General features: G+C 44.0%; 1 protein-coding gene across 3 annotated transcripts in view; it reads right to left on the minus strand.

Moving 5' to 3' along the window:
• Positions 1-17,041: 17,041 nt before the first annotated feature.
• The window catches only part of PRRT1 (proline rich transmembrane protein 1), a 76,996-nt gene continuing 68,522 nt past the window's right edge, over positions 17,042-25,515 (minus strand). For all 3 annotated transcript variants that reach the window (XM_073598415.1, XM_073598416.1, XM_073598417.1), the window contains exon 4: positions 17,042-23,565. In XM_073598415.1, the coding sequence (XP_073454516.1) occupies positions 23,389-23,565 (177 nt within the window). In that variant the 3' untranslated portion in view covers positions 17,042-23,388. The remainder of the gene's footprint in view (positions 23,566-25,515) is intronic.

Below are 25,515 nucleotides of genomic sequence, written 5' to 3' on the forward strand. Positions count from 1 at the left end.
CACTCACCTGCTGCCGCCACGTCCCTCACCTTGTTGTGTCGCTGCCGCATCACCAGCCGTCCCATTAGTGAATAGGACTGTCGGTGAGTCAACAGCGGGTCAGAGGAGGAGCCACTGCGAGACAGAGATGACAGTTACTCTTTAAAAATTAGGATTTCAATCAAGTTGATTTAAATCAAGCTATTTTACTAGTGATTTTAAATCAACTTGATTTAAATCAAATCCACCCACCCTGTTGTAAACCTTTACATATACCCAGTGAAGTGACTGGCCTCAGGTGATACACAGAGATGAAACCAATCCTCCTACATAAGTTGTATCTGTTTATTTGCCTCTTCTCTTCTCTTCTCTACAGCTGTTCAAAGTAAAGAATTTATACAGCTTGTCTGAGCTTTTAGAAAGCAGGGGTTCGGGAGCTGAAGTTACACCCTGCAGAGCTCAGTGAAAGCTGATTAGAGGGAAGGAACACATAGATCAGAGGCTGTCAATCACAGGCTGTGCTCCCTCCCCTGTCACCTTTTTACTTCTTGGTGTCAGGAAAACTTGTCAGAAGTGCTTCATGCATAGCAGAGGAACTGTAGAGCAGACATAAATGACACTTAGTGCTGAGACAAGTACACACTAGAGGGATATGTTTTGCTCATATTTCATGTCAGAAGTTTATAACCACTTTAAAGTGGAGTTCCACTCACTTTTACAACTCTTCAGCATCCGTCACTAAACTGTGCACTGTAAACGAATTGGATATTTAAAAAAAAATTTTCTCAGCACCTACTGTATATCTGCTGTATTCATTTTTCACTTCCTCCTCCCTGGCCGTGGCCCATCGCATCATTTCCTGTTTGCAATGCCTTCTGGGAAGGGGCGGCAACTTCCTCTGACACTTTCGTTGCTATGGAAACCTGACCTGAAACCTATTACACTGCTTGTGCTGCACTGAGCATGTGCAAGATCTGCAAGGATGAGATCCAGGAAGAAATACAGTCTGGCTTCAGATGCCCACACTTAAGATGGCCATGGCCTGCTGTAAGTTTATAAAATATCAAACTACTGCTATAAACTGACCTTAGTTTACAGACTAACTTTACTAGAATACATTAAGCTTGTGTATTATAGGGGTATTTTTATTTAAAAAGTATAATTTCGGCCGGAACACCACTTTAATCACTTGCCGACCAGCCGTCGTCATTATACTGCGGCAGGTCGGCTTGTTCCCGCAAATCGCCATAGGTGTATGTCGGCACCTTTAAAGTGATACTAAAGCTTCTTTTTTTTTTTTTTTAAATAACAAACATATCATGCTTACCTCCACTGTGCAGCTTGTTTTGCACAGAGTGGCCCCGAACATCCTCTTCTGGGGTCCCTCGGCGGCTCTCGCAGTTCCTCCTCACATTAGCTAACCCCCTAGGAGAAGCGCTCTCCCGAAGGGGTTACCTTGTGGGCGCGCTCCCGAGTCATTCATTCGGCGTCCATAGAAGCCAAACGTATGACTTGGCCCCGCTCCCCGGCGCCCGGGTCATTGGATTTGATTGACAGCAGTGGGAGCCAATGGCTGCTCTGCTATCAATCTATCCAATCAAAGCCGGGACTCCGTGGAGAGAAGGACGGCACGTCCCCACCAAAGAAGATGAATAGGCTCAGGTAAGTAAAACAGGGGGCTAGGGGGCCGGTGACTACCAGGTGTTTTTTCACCTTAATGCATAGGATACATTAAAGTGAAAAAACACAAACCTTTCAACCCCTTTAAGGGCGATAGCAGGCCCGCTGCGTGTGGCTGGGATGTCCGCTGGCCACCCGCAATCGCGGGCACAAGAGCAAGAACGGGGATCTGCGTATGTAAACAGACAGATCCCTGTTCTGACAGGGGAGGAGAGACAGATCTGCTGTTCCTAGTGCTTAGGAACAGCGATATGTCTCCTCCTCCAGTCAGTCCCATACAGGGGCGGATCCAGAATCTAGTCTTGGGAGGGGCACTGCCAGAAAATACGTTTTTTTGTGGGCACTCTATCGGGGCAATGGCTGGTGTTAGCCCTTTCATCATCACTGCACCATGGTTGTTATGGTGTCAGGATGATTGAAGCACATTATTTCTATTATTACATTGTAATATGAAATGAAATGGTTCAACTCACCATAATGCAGAATCAGTGGGAGCCCCGAGTGTATCACTTTCCACGTCGACCTGCCTTCAGATGCAGCTTGTCACTTGCCACAAGCTGCGGATTGTCACTTGCCACGTCACCTGCCACACATTGCGGATTACACTTGCCACGTCCCTGCCACAAGCTGCGGATTGTCATTTGCCACGTCACCTGCCACACATTGTGGATTACACTTGCCACGTCACCTGCCACACATTGGGGATTACACTTGCCACGTCACCTGCCACACATTGGGGATTACACTTGCCATGTCACCTGCCACACATTGCGGATTACACTTGCCACGTCACCTGCCACATGTTGCTGATTGTCGTTGGCCTGCTAAGGCGCAGATTGTCAGAGTGAAGGCAGGCAGCAGAGAGATGATTTAATCTCTCTGCTGCCCGCCGCTGTACAGTGAGGGCAGAACTGCAGTGATGCAGGGCGGGTGATGAGATGATGTCTTCTCTCTGCTCCCCGCCGGCTCACTCACTGGCCAGTCTCTCCGCTCACCTGCGGACCGGCCCACCCCCTCACTCGATGTCTGCCCTGCACGCCTGCACACTCACCTGGCAACCCCCCCGCCTCACGCCTGCCCGCTCAGGCTCTCTCTCACCTGCCAACCCCCGCTGACTGGCCCGCCCACTCGTTAACCCGCACACTCGCGCTCCCGCCCGCTCACTCATCGCTGACTGGCCTGCCAATCACAAATTTCTCAGAGTGGGCAATTGCCCCGTTGCCCACCCCTGGATCCACCCCTGGTCCCATACCCTCACAGTTAGAAACACACATGAAGGAACACATTTAACCCTCTGATCGCCCCCTAGTGTTAACCCCTTCCCTGCCAGTGACATTTACACAGTAATCAATGCATTTTTGTAGCACTGATTGCTGTATAAATGTCAGTGGTCCCAAAAAAGTGTCAAAAGTGTCTGATCTGTCCGCCGCAATGTCTTACTAAAAATCGCATATTTTTTTTTTTTGGTTACCAAAAAAATGTAGAAGAATCTATATCGGCTTAAACTGATGAAGAAATTAATTTTTTTACATTTTTTTTTTGGATATTTATTATAGCAAAAAGTAACAAAATATTGTTTTTTTTTTCAAAATTGTCGCTCTATTTTTTTGTTTATAGCGCAAAAAATAAAAATCGCAGAGGTGATCAAATACTACCAAAAGAAAGCTCTATTTGTGGGAAAAAAAAGGACATCAATTTTGTTTGGTTACAACATCGCACGACTGCGCAATTGTCAGTTAAAGCTACGCAGTGCCATATCGCAAAAAATGGCCTGGTCATTAAGGGGGAAAATCTTCTGGTCTGCAAGTGGTTAAACAAATCAGTTTTTGTGAATCTATGACATGGTTTCCTAACCCCTTGCCTCCCAGTCCAAGATTTCTAAAAGTCGGGAGGCGGGCATTTGGGTCATGTGCCTGCACAGCTAGTATGCATAACACATAACCGACGGCTACTGCGCTGGGAGCGTGCTCTCAACATGATAAGTGGTTTACACAGGGCCGCATATATGCAGCCACTGGGCTTTAACGCCTACACGCCAAGAGCTTGCATATATGCATGTGGCTGATGTGAAGAGGTTAACCTGGAGATTCTGCCAATAAAGGTACGTCCTGCTGCAGGCTGACAACACTAAGCCGCTGCCTAGGACTTAGCAGCAGTGTTGTCAGTCTGCTGTACACATCCTTCACTTATCCATTGGGCTATCATGTCTGTGAAATAGGCAGCCAAACATGGAACTGAAGGAGCTTGCATGGCAGGCTGACAACACTGCTGCTAGTTGCGACGCCATGGCTTAGTGTTGTCAGCCTGCAGCAGGAAGTGCCGTTACTGGCAGGATCTCCTGATAAGAAATTTTGCAACGGATCCTCAAAAATGGTGCTAAAAGTAGTCAGTTTTGCTGCCCCAACTGCTCACCTACACACAGAAATCCAGCCACCCAGGGCTGTCCCCATACTGCTGCTGCGATGGTTTGCTTCGTAGTCGCGGAAAAAATGAAAGGGCATGTCGCATTTAGCAGGTAATACCTTAACAGGGATTGGGCTGTGCCACATGTGCTCTGCAAACGCCCCCTCACCATGTTTCAAACGCTCTCTGAAAAGTGGCCAACTGCGTATTGCTTTTCAGAAGGATGGCCGTATAGCCACATACTTGAACAAGCCTTTGAAGGCATGAGGACCGCAAAAATGTTATATTTTTCCCCTACGGAAATGGTCTTGCTCCTGAAATTGGGCTAGGGCCATTTTATGTGGCCCGTCCAAATGCATTAAGGGCCCTGTTACATTTTTGTAATGCATTAAAGCACGTTCTGTTTTGTTGCGTTAAAGCAGACTATTGAAAATAGAGGGCTACCAACGCACCATAACGTCCTGAAAATTGGACATGTCACAAAATGCAGCACTTGTTGTGGCACACTGCCACGCATATGCGTTGCCTTACTGCATTGGGGTGCCATTCAAAATGAATCGCAATGCACGTAGCCTGCTTGTCCATGCATAGCGGTAACGCACTTGTTGCCACAACGTAAAGAAATAAATGGGCTTTTAGTGAATTGGAGGTACTATTTTCTCATTCAGGAGATTCGGCCTGCTTTATACTAGACAATAAATGGTTAAAAATAGGGGTAATTTTCTTGTCCTCCATGTGCGGCTCTGCTAAATTGAGCTCCACACTGACAGCGAGTATATAGAGTCTGTACGTTCCTGAAAATACAACTTTCAGTGAGCAGGAAAAAGGGGTTGTCATGGTAACCTCACATTTGGTCCTATAGAGAGGGGTGGGATATTATGACAAGCGGCATCACTATGTATCTGTGTAAACCTTATTTTAAAAAGGCAGTGTGGGGGGATTAAGTGTGGTAACCCATAGCAACCTATCAGAATTCAGCTTCTGTCAGTGAGAGAAATGAATGATTGCTGATTGGTTTCTGTGTTAAAGGGTTAGTTCATCTTTACAACAACAAAAAAATGCCTATGCAGGCAAGGAGTGTCTGCAGATAAAAACAAATTGTACAGCTCTGACTAAAGTTGAATATACCCTTGTTATATAGATCATTTGTTTACCTCTTGAAGCCTGACTGGAATACTCCCAGGATAATACTAAGTTAGGCCTAGTCATTGCTGCTCACCTCCACCATCACAGGAGTGAGGCTTTTCTCTGATTCAATCCCTGTCACATCCCCGTCACATGCCCTTTTTCTCCCCCGATGCAGCATTTGAGAGCTCACTCTTGTGATGGAGGAGGTGAGCAGTAATGACTAGTCCTCACTTAGCAACGTCCTGGGGGTATTCCAGTCAGGCTTCAGGAGGAGGTACGTAAATGGCCTACACCATGCAAGGGTATTATTTAACTATGGTCAAAGCTGTGCAGTATGTTTTTATCTACTCGTAGGAAGATGCAGTCTACTTTCTCCACTGCAGGTGGTGCTCACCCACAGCGGCCATGCAGCTGGAGAGGAATTCAAGAGGAACATAGTTCCTCTATGGTTTACTGGGTCACTGGGGATGCTATCTGGTTGGATGCTGCTGCCCCATGTGACCCTGGCAGCCATTTTTGGGTCCGGCAGAGCCTATTTAAGGCACTAGCGCCCATGTTTGGCACACTTTATGCAAGTGGGTACTGCAGGGAAAGGTACCCCGATTGTTAGGGAGAGTACTAGTGGTAGGGAAAGGTTCCTGACGAGGATGGAAACTACTCTGGACATCCTCCCACTTGGGCATGAGATGACCAGGCCACATTCTGCCCTCTTAACAGCCTCTGTCAGTCTGGCTAAATCCTGCTATCTTCATGTTGCTGGAGACCATGAGTGTACCTGGTTGGGCAATCTTCCCACTGGTTTTGTTGTGAAATGTTGCTGCATTATTTCAATACAAGTTTTCTTTGCACCTGACTGTGAATTATTGCCGCTGCATCACACTGTACCCCACCTACATACAGACACCCCCCCCCCCCCCATTATCTGCATAGGCAGTTTTTGGTAAAGTTGAACTAACCTTTGAAGTAATTTGTGTATTGTTCTCTGACTTATTGAGCTGTTAGTTATCATGGCCTAGGAGCCATGATCTTACACAATGGCGCAGCAGTAGTGCAGCATGGCAAAATTTATGCCACAGGCAGGCCACCAAATGTGACCCAATCAAGTGAATGGGGCTACACGGCAACCATGTGTAATGCACACTGTGGCTGCATGGCAGGCTTTCAGTGGTTAACACAGGTGTTGAGGAGGTGATCCATGGCGGCTGAACATGTAAACAAACCCGAGGCCCCTTAAGCACTAGGTGTGTAGGCCCTGTGCGCCCAGTCCTGGTGTTTTAGTGTGCCTGGGAGGCATAAATGCAGCGTCCAGCCCCAAAGTATATGGCAGACTGAAATGAGCTGTGGCCAGGTGGAGACTTAAGCTGACCATACACCATACAAACTTCTTATTCAATTTTCTTTAGATTTACCTTCAAATATGTAGTGCAAGAGCCTGCCTGATTGCATACACATTGAAACTGTTTAGGTTTGAACTCCTATTATATGGTTTTGGTAAATCTAAAGGAAAGTTGTATAATGTATGGCCAGCCCCATACACACTATAATTTGCAGATTTTTGTCTTCAGATTTACCAAAACCATGTAGTGCAAGGGCCTTCCTGATTCCATACAAATTGAAACTCTTAAGGTTTGACCTCATATTATATGGTTTTGGTAAATCTGAAGACAAAAATCTGCAGAAAATCTAATAGTGTGTATAGGGCTTAACACTCACCTTCCACTTTATTAGGTACACAAATGCTTGGTAACACAAATTGCTAATCAGCCAATCGCATTGCAACAACTCAATGCATTTAGGCATCTAGATGTGGTAAAGTCAACTTGCTGAAGTTCAAACTGAGCATCAGAATGGGGAAGAAAGGGGATTTAAGTGACTTTGAATGTCACATGGTTGTTGGTGCCAGACGGGCTGTTCTAAATATTTTAAAAACTGCTGATCTAGTGGGATTTTCACGCACTGAAAATATTCAGTGAGCGGTTGGACGAAATTGCCTTGTTGAGGTCAGCGGAGAATGGGAAGACTGGTTTAAGATTATAGAAGGCAACGGTAACTCAACTAACCGCTCATTACAACCAAGGTATGCAGCATATCATCTCTGAATGCACAATACATCGAATCTTGAAGCAGATGGGCTACAGCAGTAGAAGACTACACTGGGTGCCACTCCTATCAGGAAACTGAGCATACAATTCACACAGGCTCACTAAAACTGAACAATAGAAGATTGGAAAAACGTTGCCTGGTCTGATGAGTCTCAGCTGTGACATTCAGATGGTCGGGTCAGAATTTGGTGTAAACAACATGAAAGTATGGATCCATCCTGCCTTGTATCAACAGTTCAGGCTGGTGGTGATGTAACGGTGTGGGAGATATTTTCTTGGCACTCTTTGGGCCTCTTAGTACCAACTGAGCATCGTTTAAACCCCACGGCCTACCTGAGTATTGTTGCTGACCATGTCCATCCCTTTATGACTACAGTGTACCCATCTTCTGATGGCTCCTTCCAAGCAGGATAATGTTCCATGTCACAAAGCTCAAATCATCTCACCAGTGGACAATGAGGTCACTGTACTCCAATGGCCTCCACAGTCACCAGATCTCAATCCAATCGAGCACCTTTGGGATGTGGTGGAACGGGAGATTTGCATCATGGGTGTGCAGCCGACAAATCTGCAGCAACTGTGTGATATGATCCTGTCACTATGGACCAAAATCTCTGAGGAACGTTTCCAACACCTTGTTGAATCTATGCCGTGAAGAATGAAGGCAGTTCTGATGATAAAAGGGGATCTAACCCGGTACTAGCAAGGTGTACCTAATAAAGTGGCCGGTGTGTGTATGTCCGTCGTCCGATATGCAGACAATAGATCTGAATATGTGTGTTTGTTTGTGTGTGGGGGGGGGTCATTTGGTCATTTTTGCTCAGAGATGGGCTTAAGAGCCCATTCACAGCAGAACGTGCGGAAAACCCACATTCCATGCAAGTTTTCCACACCGCGTTTACAACGTACTGCAGTTGTGATTTGCATTGAGTATCAATGTTAACTTAATGACACCCCAAATGCAGGTCGCAAACACAGTGCGATGCCTGCACCGGATTGCATGGTAGTAGTGCATTTTTTAAAGATGTACATGCACTACTTTTGGTGCCGGCCAGGGCTATTTCAGCCAATTCAAATGAATGGGATGAAATCGCACTGCACCCAGATCGAATGTGAACCCCAAAGCGCATTCCTGTGCGATTCTTGGTGTGAACTGGACCTTAAGCAAATCATTTTAGTGAATCTGTTTCACAAATTTCTTACCTGGAGATCCTGCCATTAACAGCACTTCCTGATGCAGGGTGACAACACAAAGCCACAGCCTAGCAGTTAATAGCCGCGCTGTCAGTCCACCGTGCACACTCCTTTGATTGGCCTTTGGGCAAATATCAGGTCTATCAGACAGACAGCCCAATAACCAACTAAAGGACAGCAGGCTAACAACGCTGCTACTAGTTGGGAGCCCGAGGATCAATGTTATCAACCTGCAGCAGGAATCTCCAGGTAAGAAACTTTGCAACAGGAAGCAGCTATAAAGACAAATTTAGGTAACTTTTGTATTCAAGAATATCATTAAAATATCTAAAGGAAATATTTTGTTTTGAATAGAGTAGGGAAAGGACTGAAGCCCTGTCAGGTTTTTATTCTCTGTGTTCGCTAGCGTCCAAGCCCAGAAAGTAGATGACCCTGGAGGATGCCTGAACAAAGATGGTGCTGTCCTTCTGAAGAGGAAAGCAGATAAGACTCCTTAAAGGGGTTGTAAAGGCTTGTGTTTGTTCCCCTTAATGCATCCTATGCATTAAGGTGAAAAAACACCTTTCAGTCAACGCCCCACCCGTTTTACTTACCTGAGCCCCGAATTTCCGTTGGCGCGTCCTCGCTGTCCCTCTCTCTACAGGTTCCCAGCTCTTGATTAGATAGATTGATAGCAGCGCAGCCATTGGCTCCCGCTGCTGTCAATCAAATCCCATGACGCGGGCACAGGGGGCGGGGCTGAGTCCTGCATTTGGCCTCTATGGATGCCGAATTCTGGACTTGGGAGCGTGCCTGCAAGGTAACCCCCTCGGGAGGGAGCTTCTCCTAGAGGGTTATCTAATGCGGGGAGGAGCCGCAAGAGCCGCCGAGGGACCCCAGAAATAGATGTTCAGGGCCACTCTTTGCAAAACGAGCTGCACAGTGGAGGTAAGTATGCAATGGGGTTGATTTACTAAAGACAAATCCACTTTGCACTACAAGTGCACTTGGAAGTGCAGTCGCTGTAGATCTGAGGGGGACATGCAAGGAAAATAAAAAACAGCATTTTAGCTTTGAAATGATTGGATGATAAAATCAGCAGAGCTTCCCCTCATTTCAGATCTACCCCTCAGATCTACAGCGACTGCACTTCCAAGTGCACTTGTAGTGCAAAGTGGATTTGCCTTTAGTAAATCAACCCCAATGTTTGTTATTTAAAAAAAATAAAAACGATCCTTTAGTATCACTTTAAACACTGCTAGCGCGGGCGCGTTAGCGGTAAAGCGCTGCTAGGTTTAGCAGCGCTTTACTTTTGTTTTAGCTGCGCTTTTTGGCTGCTAGTGGGGCGCTTTTAACCCCCGCTAGCGGCCGAGGAAAGGGTTAATAGCGCCCGAAAAGCGCCGCTGCCGAAGCGCTTTGCAGGAGCTTCGGCAGCGGTGCCCATTCATTTCAATGGGTAGGGGCGGTGGAGGAGCGGCGTATACACCACTCCTCCACTGCCCCAAAGACGCTGCTTGCAGGATTTTTTCTAACATCCTGCAAGCGCACCGCCCCAGTGTGAAACACTCGGGCTCTCACACTGGGGCTGTAGGGGAGGCATTTTTCAGGCACTTTACAGGTGCTATTTTTAGCCCAAAAGCGCCTGAAAAACGCCTCCACTGTGAAAGGGGTCTAAAGGTATTGTCAGGGGGAGTACTGTGATCTCAGTGAGTGTTAATAAATACCTGGAAGTATTACAGCGACACTTAGCATGCATGCACATAGTGGGGGTTATTTACTAAAGGCAAATCCACTTTGCACTATAAGTGCAAACTACAAGTGCAAAGTGCACTTGAAAGTGCAGTCTCTGTAGATCCGAGGGGGACATGCAAGGAAAATAAAAAACAGCATTTTAGCTTGCACATGATTGGATAATAAAATCAGCAGAGCTTCCCCTCATTTCAGATCTACCCCTCAGATTTACAGCGACTGCACTTCCAAGTGCACTTTCAGTGCAATTTTAAGTGCACTTTGCACTTGTAGTGCAAAGTGGATTTGCCTTTGGTAAATAACCCCCAAAGTGATAATAAACCCTCTGCATATTCAGCATCTGATTTATTCACTTACTGAGTATTCAGCTTCTTTAACTTTCAATCGTTATCTGTGTTCCAGTATAAGCTGGTGCCCTGACCGCTGCTCCAGGTTTTCTGTTTCATGGTGTTTTATCCTTTCTCTTGCAGCATCCTATGGAGCCATGCTTGCATGCAGAGATTAAAGTTATGTCTCCCTACGCTGTGTGCATCAATAGAAGCACACAGCCCCATAGCCTAGGATGGCAAGGCACTCCCCTGCCCCTCTCTCCTCCCTAATCCAAGATTGTATGAAGACTGCACCGTCCACTGTTAACTCTTTCCTGTAAAGACTGGAAGCTCAGAGAAGCAATGCTTATCAGCTTCCACAGCGTTCCCACAAGTAAGACACGTATACATTTACATTGTTCTAAGCTGGACCAATATACCTATGCTATACAATCCATACCTGGAAATCAGCTTTAACAGCACAAGGAAACACAGGCCTGAGAACAGCACAAGGAAACACAGGCCTGAGAACAGCACAAGGAAACACAGGCCTGAGAACAGCACAAGGAAACACAGGCCTGAGAACAGCACAAGGAAACACAGGCCTGAGAACAGCACAAGGAAACACAGGCCTGAGCTTGCTTGGTTGCCATGGGTAACACCCATGGGTCTCCATGATTTTTTTCTATCCCAGAGTCCCAATAGGACTGGTTGCTATGGTGACACAGTGCCGGTTAATGAAACAGGCCTTAGAAGTGATCATAAATCACAGCTTAGCATATTTGGAAGTAATAAGAGGGATCTGTGGGGAGGTACATGTCCTTTCATACACATAATGAAGGGAAGTGTCACAGCTGCGCTGACATTGTGGCTGTTTCATGTTGTCGGGCCCTCGGGCAGATGGAGGGGTAATCAATGTGTCTGTGTGAATGAGAGCCGTTCCCCTCACACGTTGCCTGGGCTCTGTACTCCTTTCATTGTACTGCAATATGCGTGTGTGGGAGTGGAGCGGCAGGCAGCCTCTCTCTGCGCCGCATGAGGTGCCGTCAAATGTTTCTAATTCGCTTTAGTTCTGAGAAGTAAAAGAACGCTGCAGCTGGGGCATAAGTCCGAATGCAGACATTTTTTTCCTAAGACCACCGTTAAGCTAACCGTCCATGTGTACATCTAACAAGAAGGCCCCAATGATATAGGTGGAGATCCACACCTGCAAACATCTACCATCATTGATTGACTGGAGGTGAATCTTTGTTCACCCATTCGATGAAAAAATTCTTCGGCCACAAAATGAAGCGGCCTTGTTGTTGTCATCCATTGGAGAACTGCCACCATGACCAGTGGCGGTTTTTGCTCCATTTTTGGGGGGGGCAGCAAACAAACCTTCCCCTGTCGCTCCGTCGATCGCTCGTTATGGGGCCTATGGTGGGGTGTGATCCCAGTCCCCCCAGTACATACCGGTATAGAAGAATCCAACAGCCAGTTGCTCCAGGCTGTGCCGGTTGTGGAAGGTCCCCATGCGGCTGGTCTTGTCCAGTAGCTCGGGGTAGACAGGGGGGTCATTGTTCTCCTGCTCCCCGGGCAGTTGGTGCAGCCTCAGCTCAGTGTCCATCTGGTAGGTCCAGTTGCTGGGGGATGGGGACGTTGCTGGGCACGGTTCCCCGGCGGAAGAGACGGGTAGGGAAGTATTTGCAGTGCCCGTATCAGGCCGGTCCCCCGGGCTCCCAGCTCCAGAGGATCCCCCGCAAGAGAAGCACTGGACCCAGTCACTGGTGCCCAGATAGAAGAAGCCGGCTCGGGCCAGGTGATGGGGGGACACCAAGCCCGACCAGTCACCGGAGCAGAAAAACGTTCTGGAAGAGACCGGACAGTCGCTTTTCTTTCTGGCCAATCGGGTCTTAATATGAATATTCACTAATGTCACACGAGTGGGTGGGCTTGGGGTGCAGTAATCTGCGCCAGGAGCCCATCCTCTTTGAAGCCAATTAGAGCCTCAGGCTTTAATCATGTGCTTCAAGTAAAAGTAAAACCCCATTGAAATGTCAGCAAAGCCAGTCTTGACAAGGATCGCAGGAGTTTCTGTGATGTTGACCAAGGCGAAGGCAGAGATCCTCTGGAGTGAACCGCTTAAGTAGGCAGGTCTGACGAGCAGGATATCATCAACAGCTGAGTAACTGTGGAGAGATAGGAGCTGGCAATTAGCCGACAGCTGAGCAGCCAGCTCAGAGAAGGCCCAGAAGAGCCCAGCCCTGACACCATGACATAAACCAGCCTTTCTCAATCTTTTTACCCTAAAAGAACCTTTGCAATAATATTAGGGTCTCAGGGAACCTCTGGTAAGGTTACTCCATTGGTGGTTATAGGGGAAATGCCCCTTACATTGACAGTGGTCATTGGGAAAATGCCCTTTACACTGGTGGTGGTCATTGGAAAATGCCCCTTACATTGGTGGTAGTCAGTGGGAAGAATGCCCCCCTTACAGTGTTGGTTGGAATGCTGCCCTTACTTGCTGCTGGCTCTGCAAAATGGTGTTGGACCTAAAGCTATGTAGGCATCATCACATGGGAGGTCAGCTAGCCAAATCTTAAAGAGGAGCTCCACGCTCCCACCACAATATTAATAGGCAGCAGCTACAAATGCTGTAGCTACTGACTTTTAATATAAGGACACTTACCTGTCCAGGGATCCAGCGATGTCCTCACTTGAGTCGATACTTCAATCTCCTTCGGGTACAGGTGCCGGCATCGTAGATGAGGGAAACTTTTTAAATTTATTTACACATTATTGTGTTTGTCACACAACAGTGAAGGTTCACATATAGTGATCGTCTCCCTAAGGCCCCTTTCACACTGGGGTGGTAGGGGGCGTCGGCTGTAAAACATCGCTATTTTTAGCGCTGTTTTACCGCGGTATTCGGCCGCTAGCGGTGCGGTTTTAACCCCCCGCTGGCGGCCGAAAAAGGGTTAAAACCACTCGTACAGCGCGGCTATAGCCGCGGTATTGCCGCGGTATAGCCGCGCTGTCCCATTGATTTCAATGGGCAGGAGTGGTTTAGGAGCGGTGAATACACCGCTCCTTCACCGCTCCAAAGATGCGGCTTGCAGGAGATTTTTTCTTCTCCTGCCAGCGCACCGCTTCAGTGTGAAAGCTCTCGGGCTTTCACACTGAACAAACAGCGGAGGCTGTTTAGGGGCGGTTTGCAGGCGGTATTTTTAGCGCAATAACGCCTGCAAACCACCCCAGTGTGAAAGGGACCTAAGAGGGAGGTGCACTATAATACACTATTTTATTTCACATTTTTACATCACATACATGTAGTTTATCACACCTAACCACTTTATAGGGTCCGTGTTTGATGTCAGCAGCTGCCTACATATCTCATTGTCAGTTTATTTATCCACTGCATGGAATCTTACTTCATATACACTCATCGACCACTATTAGGTACACCTGTTCAATTGCTTGCTAACACAAATTGCTAATCAGCCAATCACATGACAGCAATTTGATGCATATAGGCATCTATATGTGGTGAAGCAGACCAAGGTTCAAACTGATCATCAGAATGGGCTAGAAAGGGGATTTAAGTGACTTTGAATGTGGCATGGTTGTTGGTGCCAGACGGGCTGGTCTGAGTATTTCAAAAACTGCTGATCTACTGGGATTTTCACACACAACCCTCTCTCGGGTTTACAGAGAATGATCCGAAAAAGAGGAAAATATCCAGTGAGCGGCAGTTGTGTGGAGGAAAATGCCTTGTTGATGTCAGAGGAGAATGGGAAAACTGGTTTTAGATGATAGAAAGGTAGCAGTAACTTAAATAACCACTCGCTAAAACCAAGGTAATACCATCTCTGAAGCAGTAGAAGACCACACCGGGTGCAACTCCTGTCAGCTAAGAGCAGAAAATTGAGGCTACAATTCACACAGGCTCACCAAAACTGGACAATAGAAGATTGGAAAAAGGTTGCCTGGTCTGATGAGTCTCAATTTCAGCTGTGACATTCAGATGGTGGGGTCAGAATTTGGCATACAATGAAACATGAAAGTATGGATCCATCCTGCCTTGTATCACCGGTTCAGGCTGGTGATGTAATGGTGTGGGGGATATTTTCTTGGCACACTTTGGGCCCCTTAGTACCAATTAAGCCTACCTGAGTATTGTTGCTGACCATGTCCATCCCTTTATGACTACAGTGTTCCCATCTTCTGATGGCTCCTTCCAGCAGGACAATGGACCATGTCACAAACATCAAATCATCTCACCACTGGACAATGAGGTCTCTGTACTCCAATGGCCTCCACACTCACCAGATTTCCATTCAATAGATCACATTTGCGATGTGGTGGAATGGGAGATTGGCATCATGGATGTGCAGCTGACAAATCTGCAGCAACTGTGTGATGTTATTGTGTTAATATGGACTAAAACCTGACGAATGCCTCCAACACCTTCTTGAATCTATGCCACGAAGAATTAAGGCAGTTCTGAAGGCAAAAGGGGGTCCAACCCGGTACTAGCAAATTATACCTAATAAAGTGTGTGTGTGTGTGTATATATATATATATATATATATATATATATATATATATATATATATATATAGTATGTGCCCATGTTGTACACAGATAAGTTCTGTCAATTTAAAGCTCGTATGGCTGTACTTCTATGGATCACAGGAGTGCAGTTTGTTTTGCACTCCTTTTTCAGCAGGGAGCAGGCTGAAATGGTTACCATGACCCAATGTCTGCTGGCCACCCGCGATCATTCCCGAGAGAGGCAGAACAGCAGTCTGCCTATGTAAACTTCTTCTCCCTTGCCATTCTGACAGGGGAGAAGAAGAAGATAGAGATCGTGTTCCTGCTAAGCAGGAACACCAATCTCTGTCTTCACCCAGACAGAGCAACCCCCACACAGTTAGCAAGCACCAGCTAGGCACACATTTAACCCTTTGATCGCCCCTGATGTTAACCCCTTCCCTGCCAGTGTCATTAGTACAGTAAAAGTGCATATTTCTAGCCCTGATCACTGTAATAATGTCACTGGTTCCCAAAAAAGTGTCAAAAGGTTGGGTTAGGTGTCCGATTTGTCTGCCACAATGTCACAGTCCTGCTAAAAATCACTGATTGCCGCCATTACTAATAAAAAAAATTAAAATAAAATAAAAATGCCATAAAAATATCCCATAGTTTGTAGACGCGATAACTTTTGCGCAAACCAATCAATATATACGCATATTGGGATTTTTTTACCAAAAATATGTAGCAGAATAGATATTGGACTAAATTGATGAAGAAATTAGATTTTTTACATTTTTTTTATTGGATGTGTTTTATAGCAGAAAGTAAAAAATATAGTTTTTTTTCAAAAATGTCACTCTTCTTTTGCAAAATCCAATTTGTCCACCGCAATGTCGCAGTCCCGCTAAAAATCGCTGATCGCCGCCAAAATCTATCCCATAGTTTGTAGACACAGTAACTTTTGCGCAAACCAGTCAATATACGCTAATTGGGATTTTTTTCTTTTACCAAAAATATGTAGCAGAATACATATTGGCCTAAAATGATGAAGAAATTTGATATTTTTATTGGAAATATTTTATAGCAGAAAGTAAAAAATATATATATTTTTTTTTTTCAAAATTGTTGCTCTTTATTTGTTTATAGCGCAGAAAATAAAAACCAGAGGTGATCAAATACTACCAAAAGAAAGCTCTATTTGTGGGGAAAAAAGGACATCAATTTTTTGGGTACAGTGTCGCACGATTGCGCAATTGTCAATTAAAGTAACGCAGTGTCGTATCGCAAAAAATGGCCTGGTCATTAAGGGGGTAAAACCTTCTGAAGCTGAAGTGGTTAAGAATTTTTCCTGTAATAAGCCAGTGCCAGGTGCTGCCTTTTCTCTTCTTCCTCTCTGCTCTGCTCCCCATTTACATAAACATGTGTGTCAGCTAAAGTGGTGTTCCGGACGAAATTATACCTTTTAAATAAAAATACCCCTGTAATACACAAGCTTAATGTATTTTAGTAAAGTTAGTCTGTAAATTAAGGTCTGTTTTGTTAGTTTATAGCAGTAGTTTGTTATTTTATAAACTTACAGCAGGCCGTGGCCATCTTAAGTGTGGGCATCTGAAGCCAGACTGTATTTCTTCCTGGATCTCATCCTTGCAGATCTCACACATGCAGCACAAGCAGTGTAATAGGTTTCAGGTCAGGTTTCCATAGCAACGAAAGTGTCAGAGGAAGTTGCCGCCCCTTCCCAGAAGGCATTGCAAACAGGAAATGATGCGATGGGCCACGGCCAGGGAGGAGGAAGTGAAAAATGAATACAGCAGATATACAGTAGGTGCTGAGAAAAATTTTTTTTTTAAATATCCAATTCGTTTACAGTGCACAGTTTAGTGAGGGATGCTGAAGAGTTGTAAAAGTGGGTGGAACTCCACTTTAAGAAAAAAAATTTGTGTGGTGCATTTTAAAAATGTTTTTTGAACAGACACTTAAAAAAATTTCACAGAGCCCGAATGAAATAGATTTTGGTTTTTATTATAGATAATGCAGCTAAATTACCATTCCAAATGCTAATGAATAAATACCCACAATGCACCCCTCCAACTGATAAATAAATAAGTCATCAGTAATATTAAAGAATAGTCATCAGAACCATAAACATCTTTTTTTAATCACAGAAATAAACTGACCCACCCCTATAACACTGTTCAGAAATATAGCAGCTGTCTCTTTATTACACACTCAAACGTCAGCCGGCTTTCTCGCTCTCACGCTATCTTGGTCTCGGTTGGGCTCCATCGGCAGGGCATGCTGTCTGACCGGGAGGGTCACATACATTGGCTAACCCCTGCGCTAATACTCAAAATATTTCCTAAAGCAGCAAATATCTCATTTGTGAGAATAATTGTCTCCGCAGTCTGTGTTCCCTATAGGTATTTGAATCCCCATTGCTTTCTCCCAGTGCAATATCTGAAAGCAAATGGAAGATTCTGATTGCTTGCTAGGGGCAACATGGCCTGTTTGAGACAATTGTCAGATGGCAAAAAAACAAGGTCCTTATTTCTGAAAATTGGACAGACATTAATAAAAAGCTGGTGAGTATTCAAATATTCCTTTTATCTTCTAAAAATAAAATAAGGTTTTCATTGCGGTCATAGATCCTAACTGCATAATTTGTAGGGACAGGACCTCTGTTGGGACCAAATCCCTCTGTCCCATTTATCTGGTCTGATGTCTATACTATATACTATTAACCTACCAAACATATCACACAGTACTAAATCTTTCATCCTCTAAGTCATGCTTTCTCAACCATTTTACCCCAGAGGAACCCTCTAGGCAAATGTTTAGGTCTCGGGGAACCCTTACTAAAAATCAGTTGGTGGATTCAATTGAAAAAATGTCCCCTGCATTGGTAGCCAAGGTAAAGAATGTCCCCCTTACAATAGTAGACAGAATGCCACCTTCACAGACAGCTAAAAAGATCACTGGTGTTATGCTGTTGGCTCTGCCAAGTAGCATTGGTCTTGGAACTATGAAGGCACTATCAAACGGGAGGTCAATTGGCCACAGCTCAAGGAATCCCTTGCAACCTCTGGAGGAACTCTAATTGAGAATGGCTTCTTCTCTAAGCTATTATACTTGTTTTTTGAAAAGCCAGTATTACTAAGGATGGAGTTGGGGTTTGCGGCAACACAGGGCTTGCTGCAAACTCTGGCTATTCCCAGAGCAAGCAAAATAAATGGCCTGTTCACCTACCCAGCTGCTGAACCAAACCTTCAACTGCTGGGAAGTCATTCATTTAGTGGCAGTATTAGTTGCTAGGACATAGGTGGCCACCAGCATCCTAGCAATCAATGACACATCCCCAGCCCCATTCAGTTGCCAGCCAAAAGATTCCCCAGGCAAGGGGTGAAGTGGTCCGCGGATGCTGGCTGACAACATTGTCCAACTATCGCCAAGACGTCATTCAGTAACCTCACCCTTTTGTTTCCCCAGATGATGGATTTGTGTAATCTCCTTGCCAACAACCGGATGGGGCCAGGGATTCATTTGTTGGCGTCAAAACAACAAATGGGCCCTGAGTGGTGGCTCAATTTATTGCATTGACTTTGATTTGGTTCATATTATCACTAGAAATTTGCAGACTATCACGAAATGATATCGTGAGCAGTAAAAACAGAAGTTCCAACCCTTCCCCACTCTACCCAAGACTAAAAAATAATATTTTGGCTGGAGATAAACTTTAAAGCCCAGCTCTACCTAGCTATTTAGGTTTTATAATATGGTGGACTTAATCACCCACCAGTTTCATTGATGAGCTTTCCCTGCAGTATTTTGTTTCTCCACCCCATCGCTCAAAGCCAGAGGGAAGGTGTCACTGTCCCACAGCTGCATTCCCCAATTATTTATACTGTTTTTTGGATAATCCACTGGAGGAGCACGATACCATCATTTGGCTTAGTATTGGCAATGGCATTTGGACAGAGCTGGGAACAGAAATGGAGGACTCTCACCAGTGGCCTCCACCAAAGATATCAGCATGCAATACAAATTGGACTACACAGAGATGCAATATCAGTTTTGAGTGAAGTAGACTTCTAAGGGCCATTTACAATTTTGCGCATTAAAGCACATCAAACATCTATACAGGTTAGCCATATTTTTAAATGATATTAGTTTACACTTACACTATGTGTTCACGATTGTCCATTTTTTGGTGCATCAACACATGGTACAGGGCCTATTGATGACAATGGCAGTAGTGCATGAAAACACACACTTTTTGATAATACTTGAACTTGTGCATTGAGAGGTGAATCCAGCCCAACTCTAACTGGTCTCCACTGGCAATGCCAATAGCCCTACATCTTTCTCAGCTGTCAAAAATCATCTCCGCACTCATCCTGTTTTCTACTCATCTGGCATTTGGTTCCATATAATGTCATTACAGGCTAATATGGGCTTTAATTTTCTGTAATTCCTTCTGTCTGTTTCTTGTGTGCCCCCACCTTCCTCCTACATCTTGTCTGACCTAAATGTATCAAGCGCTGATGAAAATATTCCAAAAATATCTCCATATTAGGGTTAGCAGAAGAACCAATTTATTATATTGTCAGCAATGTGTCCCAACTAGGTAGTTTAAAGAGAGAACGTTTTAAATGAGACCAGGCTTTAGGCCTGTAAGCTTCTGAAATTACATCTATTGTTATTGTTGTTCACTGCAACCAATCAGATTTTCTCTTTCATGTTTTTAGTGGAGGACAGAAGGATGATTTTCGTTGCCTGATATTTTCAGGTGGCCTGTGGCCTGCTAATTCATTTGCATGTCTTAATATACCCTGCTATCCCAAGGTTGTCAGTGCTTGCCAGAAATTGTAGATCTATAAAACCACAAACTAATTTCTGATCTTGTTAAATTTTTATAAGAACCCACTGACAATATTATAGAAGCTAGCAATACTTTGATTCTGGTCTTAGTTTAAAAGCAGACCACTGATCGAAAGATATTTCCCCGGTTGACGCCGCTATTTACTCCATGCAGCCTGGCCTCAGGAACCCATTGCTTTTCAACATGGCCCTCAGTAAAAGGTGATGGTTTCTGTGGTCAGGTTGCCTGCAGACAATAGTGATGGTAGTCAGGAGATACTGGGGCATGTTATCAGATTTTGTACTTTTCGACTGAAAGCTGAAATCCTCTTCAACTCAAAAATGATGTATGAGTTACAGATCAATGCTGGTGAATTGAATCACTCGTTGGATTTTTTTAATACTCCTCCAGAAGTGGAGAAATCTTTTTGCTCCGAAGTCTCATTCAAGCTAATGAATTTCACAGGAACTTCTAACAGACCACCTTGACTTGACTACTGTTAGTGAGAAGATCTGAGAACCACAGAGATCTCACCACCAAAATCCCAGGAAGATCAGAAAGTGTTGACTGAGTCAACCTGCTTGAACCTATCAAAAGCCATAAACTAAATCAGACTTGGCTGCTTAAAGACAGTAAATGCCAAAACACAAGTTTTATGCTGGATTCACACATTTTCATGCATTGCTGTATTCGTATTTAATAGGCTGCCAACGTACCACAATACAGGTTTTAATGGACCTTCAGCATTTTTTTAGATGCAGCCCATTCACAGATGGGTCACATCTCTGCATTATGGTGTACTAAAATGCACCTGTATTGTGTGCTGGCTAGGTGAGTTGAGGTCCCATTCAAAATCAATGACACAGCAACACACCATGTCTTTTTTGTGCGCTACCATGTCTTGCATTAACAAGTGGTATAGCAAGTGTTTACTGCATGTAACTGCAACGTGATAGTGTAAATTGATCCTAAAGGGTTTACTCTTTGTTAAGTTAAGGTGTGTTTTACTAAGAGGGAAAAAAAAGATGTCCAAGCTTATATTCTTGGCCAAAAGTGTTGTATTTTTTCCAGCTAAGCTCTCTTAAAACAGTGCAAGTCCTCCCATGACAAATATGAAATATTCTTCTCCTTCTTTGATAGTGATTGAGAAATGGGGCAGATATTATATAAGGACGGGAAGAATTGTGCTGACTGTATCTGTGACATTATCACTGACTCCTATGGATCCTTAAAAATATACATATTTGTGATTGGCTCTGAAGTCACACAATATGGATCAATGCACAGTAGTGTGTTTACCAAACCACCAGCCTATTACTCGAGAAGTAAATGGTTGCAGTTTTTTGGGCTTAAGCCACATAATTAAGCTATGCATAGTGTGGTCCTTAAATTACACATTCAGCTGCTAGAAACAAAAATTTGCAGCTGAATGGAAACACTGTACATTTTGAGTTTTTAATACCCATCTGTCTGCCCACTTTACTGTATATCATGACATCAGTTGCCATGGCCAGTAGAGATGCCAAGCTGGACAGCTTCACAAAGGAGATATTTGGCTGCTCCTGAACTTTGCACACATGCCCTTCCCGAATAAACCAACATTAATTATATTATCTAGCATAAAAAAATACATCCCTCTTTATCCTAATTCCATGAGCTGCAATTTTTTCAATAGAAAGGTTAGTGCTATATGAAGGAGAAAATAGCCAAATAGAATGCAAACCAATACCAGATCAAATCTCACTAGAAAGTAAGGTCACCTTAATCCGACAAAATAATGCAACAGAATGCACTAACATTTTACGCTTTTGGTCAGACTAGGAGGATGTTATTTTGTCAAGGCTAAGCATGTAAACTTCAGCTTTAAGAGGACCTGTTGCTCCTAACCAGAGCTGGTAGCCATTTTGTGTGTTAAAACTACTTAGACGGTTTTGTCCTAGTGAACTGATAGGCTATATATTTTGAAATACTGGACCAGCCAGCCAAAAAAATGGCTACCTCTTTCTGGGCAGTTACACATTAGGATATGAAGGTCACCTTGTATTGCTGGGGTCAACAAATGTTGTGTGTCTTTATTAACAAGTACAGGCCCTAATTCATCAAGCTGCATTACTGTTTAAAGTGACCTTGTCAAAAATCCAAAACAGACATAATTGCAAGAGAAGAAACTGAATACTTACCTTTCCCTCCGCCCATACCACAACAATGCTGCTCTGTTCAAGAAAAACCCTCTGCTGAAGTCCAATGAAAAATGTGATACCTCTGGGAGTGTCAATCTCTTCCATCCCCTGCAGCACTCACTGGTTCCTCCCACCATTACTGTAGGACCAAGACGATCAACACTCCGGGAAGTGTTGGTTTCCCAGTGAACTTCATCTGAAGACTTCTCCCGAATGGACCAACAGGAAAGATATTGAATCTCTTTGTTTAAAGGCATGCCTGTTTTGTTTTTGTTTTTTTAATCACAGGGTCGGTTAAAGGATTGCAAAATAGCACTTAAAGTCTATTTGAACTTAAATGCTTAACCAAACAGGCTTGCTAAATACAACATGTGATAATACTGGATTAAAGGCAACTTTAGCATGCCTTATGCACCCTTTAATGTGCCTTAAATGCTATTGCAGCTTGATAAGTCAGGGCCACTGAGTTTGATACTGTATATAAAGCTGAAGCAATAGAAAAAGAAGATGCCCAGAGCAACCAATCAAAGTTGAGCTTTATTTCCATTACTGTTAAAATTTGACTGGCTGCAATAGGAATGCATCCATTTTTCTTTGCTGTGGTTTGCAGAATACGCCCCTCTTTTCTATCTAAGAGCCCCTTACCTCCATTCCATTCGCTCTATAACTCTTCTTCACACATTTTACTCATGTCTTAAGTTTTTCTGGCTTCCTTTTTGCCTCTCCAATGGGCTACAAGTCTGATATTCCACCTATTTTCCCTTTTATTTTGTGACACTTGAAATGTCCTCTCCTTTCCTTTATTTCTCAGCTGAACGGTATTCCACATCCTTAATTCATAGCTGAAAAATACCCCATGAAACTCCTAGTTTACCCCTATTTTACCCCATAACACCCAAGATGGCACCTGTATTACTTAGAACAAGGGAGAGGGGATTGGGGGACGGAGAGGACGGGAGATTAAAAAGCACTGTGGTGGATGGGAAAAAGCAGAAGAAAAGAGTTGGTATGAAAAGACAAGATGGATAACAAAGAAGAGGAATCCAAACTAGATAAGTGAAGAGGGTAACTTGACAAGAGGATGCAGAAAAATTATGGCAAAAGAAGAGGGAAATATGGAAGGGGGACGAAGGTAGAACGGAAAAAAACAAAAAGGAAGACATTGAAAACATAAGACATAAAAATGAAAGTGTCCAAATCAGAACTGACAGAACTGAAGAAAGTAAACTTTAGAAAGTGTCAAGGGCACAGAGAAGTCTTGGTGGATTGGGCTGTCCTTCAGTTGCCCCCGCAGGTGCCGTAACGATAATTCAGTTACCCCAGTCATTTTCATGGTGCTGAGCTGCAATGATAATAACCACTGTGAGGATGGTACACAAGACCATGGCAGCGATCCCAATGGCCAGGCTGATGAAGGAAAAATTCCGAGCTTCGCGGGAGGCAATTTCTGCTGACATAATGTCTCCTCGAGCCAGAGCTGTCCTGACCTGTGGAACCACAAAAAAAAAGTTATAATCCAGTTATGGCATTTGTGATAATCTCCCTCTGCATTGTGATGTCCAAAAAGGCCACAGGTTGTTTATATGCAATGGGAGCACTGACTGCCTGTGGCTAGAAGGCAATCTGAGTTATGTGTCCCACATTACAACAGAATCATATCCCTGTACACAGGATGGAAGGGAAAAAGCGTGAGCCAAGTTGGTTCAGCATCTTTACCCTCCTGCATGATAACCAAGACTGTGGCATTTACCTCTCCTGAAAAGGTCACTGAAATATGAGAAACAAGTGCTCTTATGAGCCAAAAGAGGCATATAACTGCTCAATGCATTGACTGTACACTGCTGTGTTGACTAAGAACATGAAGCAATGGATGAGGCCATGTTCTTTTCTTTGTATCATGTGTATCAAGTTTGCATCAAGTACAATGAGGTCTATATATGGGTTTACGCGTTCCGTGAAATGCGTAGACCCCTATATAGACCTCATTGTACTTGCCATTTAGCCTCCTGTATTATGTTGTTTTTAATGGTGTTTTGATATGTCCTTTTGGAAAATTTTATACCAATTGTAATAAAACATTGTTGAAATATTATATAAAATTGTGTGACTCGTATAATTACTATTGGGGGCACAAATAAAGTCTCATTTACTATTTCGATTTTGGTTGACCATATAGGAATGGTGCCTCCTGTAGTGCGTTAATATACAGCAAGCAAAATAAGTATTGAATACATCAAAATTTTTCTAGGTAAATATATTTCTAAAGGTGTTCTTGACACAAAGTTTTCACCATATGTCAGTAACAACCCATGCAATCCATAAATACAAAGAAACCAAAACAAATATATTCAGAAATTAAGTTATGTATAATAAAATGGAATGACATAGGGGAAAAGTATTGAACACATGAAGAAAGGGAGGTACAAAAAGGCATGGATATTAGATAGCAATCCTGCCCCTTGTCAGTGTAAATTAATATCAGTTGGTTCAGTCTCAACTGACGGCCTATAAAAAGGCGTCTCGTTACCAAGGTGTCACACAAGAAACATCTCATGTTGGGTAAAAGCAAAGAGCTCTCTCAAGACCTTCGCAACCTTATTGTTGCAAAACATACTGATGGCATTGGTTACAGAAGGATTTCTAAACTTCTGAATGTTGGCACTGTTGGGGCCATAATCCAGAAGTAACATAATTTCACCATAAACCGGCAACAACCAGGTGCTCCTCACAAGACTTCTGACAGAGGAGTGAAAAGAATTATCAGAAGAGTTGTCCAAGAGCAAGGACGACTTGGAGAACTTCAGAAAGACCTGAAATTAGCTTGTACAATTGTTTCAAAGAAAACATGCAATGCACTCAACCGCCATGGCCTGTATGCACGCTCACCATGCAAGACTCCATTGCTGAAGAAAAGGCATGTTGAAGCTCATTTAAAGTTTGCTGCACAACATTTAGACAAGCCTGTGAAATACTGGGAGGATATAGTCTGGTCAGTTGAGACCAAAATTTAACTCTTTGGATGCCATAATGCACACCATGCTTGGGGGTCAAATGGCACTGCACATCACCCCAAAAACACCCCCCATACCAACAGTGAGGTTTGGAGGAGCATCATGGTGTGGAGCTGTTTTTCAGCATACAGTACATTCTTTGTAAAAATCTGCTGCCATCTACCAGGATGATGAAGATGAAAGGAGGGTGGACATTTCAGCAGGACAATGATCCCAAACACAAAGCCAAGGAAATTCTCTATTGGTTTCAAAGAAAGGAAAAAAAAGTTGCTAGAATGGCCCAGCCAATCACCTGACCTGAAAATCTATGGGAAGAACTAAAGATCAGAGTTTATAGAAGAGGCCCACGGAACCTTCAAGATTTGAAGACGGTTTGTGTGGAAGAATGGGCCAAAATCACACCTGAGCAATGCATACTACTAGTTT

This window comes from Aquarana catesbeiana, linkage group LG09 (assembly GCF_042186555.1).
Source record: "Aquarana catesbeiana isolate 2022-GZ linkage group LG09, ASM4218655v1, whole genome shotgun sequence".
NCBI lineage: Eukaryota > Metazoa > Chordata > Amphibia > Anura > Ranidae > Aquarana > Aquarana catesbeiana.